At 19.8% G+C, this 10,000-nt stretch overlaps 2 protein-coding genes across 2 annotated transcripts in view; both read left to right on the forward strand.

Moving 5' to 3' along the window:
- Nucleotides 1-287, forward strand: part of PF3D7_0720900 (tetratricopeptide repeat protein, putative) — a gene marked incomplete at both ends in the record, with an annotated part of 1,239 nt that extends 952 nt beyond the window's left edge. The window contains one exon of the mRNA XM_024473141.1: nt 132-287. Within this exon, the coding sequence (XP_024329048.1) occupies nt 132-287 (156 nt within the window). The remainder of the gene's footprint in view (nt 1-131) is intronic.
- Nucleotides 288-1,642: 1,355 nt separating this feature from the next.
- The window catches only part of PF3D7_0721000 (conserved Plasmodium membrane protein, unknown function), a gene marked incomplete at both ends in the record, with an annotated part of 10,529 nt that continues 2,171 nt past the window's right edge, over nt 1,643-10,000 (forward strand). Inside the window, 2 exons of the mRNA XM_024473142.1 lie at nt 1,643-4,894; nt 5,044-10,000. The exon at nt 5,044-10,000 is cut by the window's right edge and continues 2,171 nt beyond it. Of these exons, the coding sequence (XP_024329049.1) occupies nt 1,643-4,894; nt 5,044-10,000 (8,209 nt within the window). The remainder of the gene's footprint in view (nt 4,895-5,043) is intronic.

Here is a 10,000-nt window from a genome sequence, read left to right on the forward strand (position 1 = left end):
TAATAAAAATAAAAAAATATTTCTTCTAACATAAATATATATTAAGTTATAATTTATCATGATATATATATATATATATATATATATATATATATATTTATTTATTTATATTTTATTTATTTTTTTTAAAGGAATTTAATAAATGTAATGAAGACCTAGGTATAATAAAAAAGTTAGAAAACAATGATGCTGAAGCAGCTACTTTAGAGAAGAGAATGATAATCGAAAAAAAAGATTATGAAAGAAAACAAAAAGAGTTGTATAAAAAAATGTGTAACAGCAAATAAGTTAAAAGAAAATATAACAAAGTAAAAACATATTATATATATTGTAACATGGTATATATATTTTTATTTTTATTAAATATAATATATATACAACAATATAAAATATAATATAATATAATGTAATATAATATAATTTGGTATTGTATATAATTGTTCTTTAATCTTTGATATTTGTTATTTAATTCTTTATTTCTTTCTTTCTTTCTTTTTTTTTTTTTTTTTTTTTTTTGTTAATAAAATAAGAGGGGGGAAGAGTTTTAAAAAATATATATTTACCACAACCTTTACATATTTTTTTATGATACCAGGAGACAAAAAAAAAAAAAAAAAAAAAAAAAAAAGGAGATCCATAGTAATGAAATGTAAATATATTTCATACATAAATATATATATATATATATATATATATATATATATTTAAATTTTTTGAGAAAAAATAACTTATGAGATTTACAATTTTTTTTACGAATTTCCCCTTTCAATTATAAATATATGTTCTTACCCCATATATGGATAAAATGATTATTTTATATAATTTATATATTTAGTAATTTACTTATTTTTTCATATAAAATATAAAAATATTTACAAAAAAAACATCATCAAATATAATATATTTTTATTTATAATATATTATATATATATTATATATATATATATATATATATATATAATGCATATATTTTATCATTTCTTTGTATATTTTGTTTCTTTATTCGCTTATATGTATATATATTTTTATATATGTTCTGTTTTTTTTTTTTTCGTTTTTTTTTTTTTCGTTTTTTTTTTTTTTATTTTTAAATAAATAAAAAAGTTGTATTAATCAATTATTTTATAATTTTAATATATATTTTTATAAATTATATGAGGGGAATAATTATATAAATATATTATATATATTATATTTATGTATATTTTTTTTTTTGTTTAATTTTCTTAATATAAATATAAAAATACTTATATATATATATATATATATAATTATTATGTTTTGTATTTTTTATTTTTTTTTATTAATCATGAACCTACTTTTTTTTCGTTAAATATATTAAACAAATGTATACATGTATACATATATACATATTTATATATTTATATATATATATATTTTTTTTTTTTTTTCTTTGTTTAGTGCTTAAAAATGACATAAATAAATATAAGGAAATATAAACCTGTTTAATATCTATCTAGTTATAAATTTTATTTTATAGAAACCCTTGATCATTTAAATAAATAAATAAATAAAATATATATATATATATATTTATATTTATATATATTTATATATTTACATATATATATATATTTATTTATGTGTAATATGTTTATGTGTGTACTTTTATTTTTAAAAGATGGTCATTGATAATGAGGAGAAGAAAAAAAAATGGGAATATGCAACAGATGAATATAAAACATGTAGTAATAATATAGATGAAGACATATTAAAAGATGACAAAGATGTTTCGTATTTTGAAAAAGTGAAAAGTTCGGATAATGTTTTGAAGTATGATGAATGTTCTCCTCTTAAGGAGAAAGATACAAGTTACAAAGGGGAGCATATAAAAAGAGGACAATTTTGTAAAAATAAAAATAATATTTATAGTGATGATGATAATAATAATATTTATAATGATGATGATAATAATAATATTTATAATGATGATGATAATAATATTTATAGTTGTAATAATTCTTATGTCTCGACTCATTTTGGTAATACTAAAAGAAGTGACGACATGAATAATGCTGAGAATAAAAAAAAAAAAAATGAAAAAGATTTATTTTATGATAAAGTTGACGAAATATTAAATCGGCAAAGTGATAACGATGATGATTGGATATTCAATGAAGATGATGAAAAAAAAAATAAAAATAATGATGGAAACGATAATAGATATGATTATAATGATTTACAAAATAATAATAATAATGATAATAATAAATATGATTATAATTTTTATGATGATGAAAAAAAAAATAAAAATAATGATGGAGACGATAATAAATATGATTATAATCATTTACAAAATAATAATAATAATAAATATGATTACAATTTTGATGATGATGAAAAAAAAAAAAGTCATACCCCTTTTGATTTTTACCAGGAAGAAAGACAAAATAAAGCGTACTTCCTAAATATACATACCTTAAATTTTGAAGCTCATATGTTACACGCTCTTCTTAAAAAAAATAAATACAGACTTACAAAATACAATACAAACATGAATAATATGATATATAAATATTTATATTTATATAAAAAAAAAAAAAGTTTAAAATATAAACATTTGAAGGAACAATCTTATAATAATTATACTAAGCATAAAACATATAATTATCATCATACGAATGAAAAAGAAAAAAAAAAAAATACTCACGTAGATAAACAAAAAATATATGTTGATGATAATAAAGGAAATGTGTCGCCTGAACAAGTCATACATAATAAAATTGAAAATATGGAAAAAGATGATAAAGGTAAATTTAATAAGACGGATCAAACAAATAAATTATTAAATATAGATTATTATAATAAAAATAATAAATATGGATATATAACACCTGACAATGATGATGGTGATGATTATAATGATGATAATGATAATGATGATAATTATAATGATGATAATTATAATGATGATAATTATAATGATGATAATTATAATGATGATAATTATAATGATGAGAAAAAGAAGAAAAAAAATAATTTGATGGATGTACATTTTTTATATATGGAATATTTTATAAGAAAAAAAAAATTAACCGAATTAACAAACATATATAATAAATATATATATAATAAAGATAATTTATTATATTTAAAAAAGTGGTATTTGAAAAATGTATATATATTGAACTCAAAAGGATATGATGAAAGTAATATAAGAATAAGTGATCCAAAAAAAATATATGAATATAACAATATAAATAATAATTGTAGTGATATACCTGGAGGAGAGAACTCTGATACGAGTTATTATTTTTCACCTCCATCCATAAAAACTTATTGTTTAAATAATTATTTCATTTGCCTGCTTTCAAAAAATAACGAAATTATTGTCATTGGTTATAAATTTATAAATATACACAACTTAATATTTTTCAAAGAAAATAATAATATTGATGATTTTTTTTTTAAAACAGAAGGACCTATTAATATAAATTTTAATTATTATAAATATCCTCATTATGCTGTTATAAAAAATGATCTTTGGAAAAATATTAAAAATATTAAAAATATTCATATTAATGATAAGAATAAGTTATGTGTAAATACATCCAATTGTGTATACGTTTTTGAAATTTTTTTATCTAATTCAAAAGTAAAATATAAATATTTATATAACTATATAGAGAAAGGAACTTTTCTAAATAAAGAAAATAATATATCATCTTCTTTACATATTAAAGAGAAAAAATTGTTATATTTTACTCCTTATAATATAATATATTTAAATAATAATAAAAATATTTTTAATAGCAGCATAACCATAACAAAAGATATCAAGTTTAAATATAAGATTTTGAACACCTCATTTTATAAGAATAATATTTATATGGTCATATCGTATTTTAATAAAATCACCGTTTTTAAAAATGAAGCTATCTATTTTGTTTTACAGTATGATAGAAATGGCGATGTGGTAAGTGAACAAGAGGTAAATGAAAAGAAGAAAGGGGAAAATGAAATGAACAAGGAGGTAAACAAAATGAATGAAGAGGTAAACAAAATGAACGAAGAGGTAAACAAAATGAACGAAGAGGTAAACAAAATGAATAAAGAGGTAAACAAAATGGACGAAGAGGTAAACAAAATGAATAAAGAGGTAAACAAAATGAATAAAGAATCAAATGAGATGAATAAAGAAGCAAATGAGATGAATAAAGATGAAGAGAATGAAAAATATGAAAATCATAATTATAATTATGAAAACAATATTTGTATAAATACAAATGGGTATGATAAAAAAGGTGAAGATGAAGAAAAATACAATTTAAAAGATGATTATATTAGTTACATTCCCTTCCTTGGGATTTTAGAAAATAATCATTTTTGTGCTGCTTATGGTAAGACGTTAACTGTTTTTGAATATGTTTCCAAGGTTGTTATAAAATATAAATATATATTAAATCATTCTATATATTTTTTTAAAAGTTGTGATAATAATATTATTATTATCTATGATAAATATAAATTATATGTGTATCAAATTATGTTAAAAGGAGATTCAAATTTTTGTATACTTTTATTATATGAAAAAAAAATGAATAATGTAACAAGTCGTGTTATATCTGAGGGTTATAACATATATGAAAGTTATGATGGATTTATACAAGTAAATAAGAAGAATGTAAAAGTAAATAAAAATGATAAAATAGCGAACTTTATGTTTTCTTTGTTTAATCAAGATATAGTATTAAATGAACAAAATTCCAAAAAAGATGTATCTTTTTTTTATATTAATTTGATATATATATATGTATTAAATAATGATAAAGTGGATATTATAGTAATTAACTCTTTGATATATATGATTTATCTTTTTTTTACTTACAAAAAATATGATCTCCTCCTCATGTTTATCTTACACCTTTATAATGTAAGTTAAATGAGATATTTTTGTGTTTGTATGAATAAATATATACATATATATAAATATATACATATATATAAATATATAAATATATATATATATATATATTTATGTGTGTTTTTTTTTTTTTTTTTTTTTTTTTTTTTTTTTGATAGGGAGATGTGTGTGTGCTTAGTGACTTTTCTCTGAAGGAAGAAGAAAAAAAGATACAAATTCAAAAATTGCTTTTTTTTTTTTTCGAGACCCAAATGCGTGATATTATACAAAATTATAAAGATTATAAGGAGAAGCAAATACATAATAATGATTATTTTATAAAATATAGAGGTGATCAAAATGAGGGTAGAAGACAAGAGAAAGTCCTCAATAATAAGGATAATAATGATAAGAATGATAAGAATGATAAGAATGATAAGAATGATAAGAATGATAAGAATGAAAAGAATGAAAAGAATGATTATGATAAGCGCAGCGAATATATTTCTTATGAGTACACACCCTTGAGGGATATTACTTACACAGTGTCATCTTTATCAAGCACTTTATCATGTTCTTTATCGGGGGATGAAAAAAAAGAGGAAGACTCCATTATGTCCTTGTCTAAGGAAGATGATAGGTATCATAAATATATTATAGATGACCAAGATAGTTATAATTTATACAGACATTATAATAATACAAATCATTATGAATATATTAAAAATAAGAAAGAAGTAATATTAAAAGATGAAGAAGAAGATATATATATAAATAATAAAATTATTAATAAAGAATGTATTGAAGAATTAATACACTTATGTTATTTAAGCATAGAACTAAGTATAAAATTTAATATAAATTTATACGAATATACATTCCATCTTTTCAAAATATATAATATAGAAAATGTATATTTTTATATATGTGAACCTTATATAATAAATAAAAAAATATGCCTTACTCATCACTCTTTAATATATAACTTGGTACAGTATTTTAAGAGATTTTATAGTATATTTTGTTTGTATGATGATACATATTATGATTTGTTCTTGTTCTTTTGTACGTTGCTAACTAGTAAGGGGGGTGATGAAATAATTAAAGGACACAAGGGTATTATTCCAACGCAGGGAGATAAAAATGAAACGGATGAGGGAAATAAAAATGAAACGGATGAGGGAGATAAAAATGAAACGGATGAGGGAGATAAAAATGAAACGGATGAGGGAAATAAAAATGAAACGGAAGAGATCTATAAAAATGAAACGGATGAGGGAAATAAAAATGAAACGGAAGAGATCTATAAAAATGATAATGATGATGATAATTATGATGATGATTATTATCACCATTATGGTGAGCATCATCATTACGACAGTATCATGAATAATGGATACCTTACCAAATTCATATTCCTTTTAAAAATTCAAAATAAAAGAGAACATTATGAACTAAATTATCCTCATAATCATAATACAGTACCTTATAAGAAGAAAGAAAAAATGGATAATATGTACCATAGTAATTTGATGATATGTGAAGATAAAAGTAAGGAATATATAAATGAGGAGTTGATAACATTTGACTATTATTTTATTAATAAATATTTAAATATAAAAAAAAATTTTAAACAGATAAAAAAGATATATTGTTTTATTTGTATAATTAATAAATTCTGTAAATTTTTTGAAAATATCAATCTTGAAAAAAATTTGGAAAATATTATATCTTTATTACCATTACATATAAGTTCCTATTTATATAATAAACATAATGAAGATAAAACAACGATATGTGAATTTTTTATATCTTATATGATAAGAAAAAAGAATATATTTTTTTTCCAATTTTGTATAGATAATAATATAAAGAATGAGATGTTTCCTATATATATACCAATGTATATATTTAATAATTTTTATCAAACTCATTTTTTTTTATATTATTTATATTGTGTTATATTTAAGAAACAGTTTAGTATTCATATGGATACCTATGTGAACGAGAAAAGGCACATGGTTTATATTAAGGATATGTATGTTTTAAAAAAAAAACAAAAAAAAAAAGGAAACAATCAAAAACAAAATCATAATTATAATGATGATATAAATAACAAGGAAAATAATAATAATAATAATGTACCTTTACATCGTATTTGTATTGATGATTCATCGTATTATGATAAAGTATTCTTTGTTTATTCTCCTCTTCTTTATGAGAAGGAACAAAATTATGGGATCAATAAAAATATTGTAACTCTAATAGAATATATGTGTAAAAGATATGATAAAAAGTGTTTACATATAAAAGAGGAAAAAGATATTCTCTCCGGTTTGTTCTTTAAAGAATTGAATGTGATAGAAGGAAATTATATGCCTCGTTTTGAAGAAAATAAAAATAAAAATGATAAAATAAAAGATGATAATTATGGAAACAATGACAAAAGGTGTGGTAAAAAATGTGTTAAAAAATGTGAAAAAAAATGTGAAAAAAAATGTGAAAAAAAATGTGAAAAAAAATGTGAAAAAAAATGTGAAAAAAAATGTGAAAAAAAATGTGAAAAAAAATGTGAAAAAAAATGTGAAAAAAAATGTGAAAAAAAATGTGAAAAAAAATGTGAAAAAAAATGTGAAAAAAAATGTAATCACTATGATTTGGATGAAAAAAAATATGACCAGCATGATCTGTGTGACCAAAAATATGACCAGCATGATCTGTGTGACCAAAAATATGACCAGCATGATCTGTGTGACCAAAAATATGACCAAACGTGTAACATCTTGAATAATAATATATACTACAAAGACGAAACTAATCTTACCATGAGATTCCCTTTAAAGGTAGAGAAGGAACATAATAATGTCCCTAATATGAATAATGGCTCTAATATTTATAAAAATGTTAATACATATAATAATTTTGATAATATAAAAAAAATAGAAAACATAACATACGAAGGTGCCAATAAATTGGATATGTTAAAAAAAGGAGAAAACATTAATTTATTCATAAATAAAATAAATTGTAAGAGTAAGATGGAAAATATATTAAAAGAGTTTAATATAAATGATTTTTTTAATTTAGATAAGAATGGGATGTTTTTATTATTTCAAATGTCTTTATCAAATTGTTTTTATATAATGAATAATATTTTTTTCTTTTATCATCACAATAATAATAATATGGACAGGAGTAGTAATTATTTAATAAATATATTCATTGAAAATATTCTAGAGTTTTATATACATTTAAATGTAACATATGTTCATTATAAAAATAAATTATATTTTATATTACAAGAAAATGTCGAAAATTTAAAAGATATATATAAACATATAATATATAAAATAAATACATGTGTTCACTATGATGAGATAAGAAATTTCGCTTTAAAAATGAAAAATTTTATTATCATTTCGTCAGATATAAGAAGTGTACAAAATAATAAAATGCTTACATTAATTCCATGGATTATTTTTCAGTTATTTTTTATTAAAAATCATATGAAGAAAATTATACAATGTACTACATATATGTTTCTCCTCTTCTTTATTTTTTCGACAGATTTTTTATTTGACGAGTGTATAAATATATATTTTATACATTTGCTTATGCAATTTGAAAATAAGAAATATAAAAAATTTAACCTGGCACACCGTAATAATAATAATGATAATGATAATAATGATCATACGGATCGAATGCGTATGCGCTATTATGATGATAATAATAATAATAATGATCATACGGATCGAATGCGTATGCGCTATTATGATGATAATAATAATAATGATCATACGGATCGAATGCGTATGCGCTATTATGATGATAATAATAATAATGATCATACGGATCGAATGCGTATGCGCTATTATGATCATCGTCATAATAATATAAACATTAGCATATTTAATTACCAACTTTATAAAAAACAGAAAGAAAAATTTCATAAGTTCCTATCCACTTTTAATTATCAAAAGGATATTTATGATAACAACTTTATTAAAATATTCCATTTAAAAAAAAAAAACATTTTCCTTAAAAAAAAAACGATTTTATATAATCTTGAAATGTTTAGGAATGAACTAGATTTTAATATAATAACATATATTATGAAAAGGTTATACTCTTTTGATCTTTCTTACTTATTGAATCTTTTTTCAACAGATTCTACATATAATCATATGGAAAGTCATAACCCTGAGACATATGTAAGATCAACAAATACAAAGGAAGATATACAGAAAAACTTATACATACCGGATAAGACAAATTACTCTTTTAAGAATATATGTAATGTAAATTATAATAATAATAATAATAATAATAATAATAATAATAATAATGAGCATGCAAAAAATGGATCTCCTAATAAAGATGTATATTGTAATATAACAAATAAAATTAATTTATTGAATAAAAAAAAAGAAACCAAGATAAGTATATTCAAAGGGGGGCATAAGCATGTTGTTAATAAAAAAAAAAAAAAAAAAGATATTCCTTTGAGTAATAAAAGAATGGAAAAAAAAAAAAATAAAATAAATAATATATGTTCCATAAATTTTTGTAGAAATCAATTAAGATATATTTTGTTGTTATATGTTAAGAGGTTGATAATGGTATTAGAAGGGTTGAAAAAAAATGAGCATGAAAAGAATGATGGAAGGATATATAAAGATAATATTAATAATGCTGATGATAATAATGATGATGATAATATTAATGATGATGATAATATTAATGATGATGATAATATTAATGATGATGATAATAATAATGATGATGATAATAATAATGATGATAATAATGATGATAATAATATTAATAATGATAATAATGATGATGATAATAATAATAATAATAATATATATAATAATTATTATCATAATAAAAAAGAACTCATTCTTAATATTATGAAATATATTTTATTTTTTAGTTGCACAAAAAAATATACAAATGTTTGTCTTCTCTTATTCGATTATTTCGGATATTACAATGTTGTTATTCAATATTATAAAAAATATAAACTAAACGATTTATATGAATACATATATTTTAAAATATATTCCTTTTATAAAGAGACACGCTTAAAAAAAAGAATATACGGATATCTCTTTTATACAACCTTGTTAA

Source organism: Plasmodium falciparum, assembly GCF_000002765.6.
Source record: "Plasmodium falciparum 3D7 genome assembly, chromosome: 7".
Taxonomy (NCBI): Eukaryota; Apicomplexa; class Aconoidasida; order Haemosporida; family Plasmodiidae; genus Plasmodium; species Plasmodium falciparum.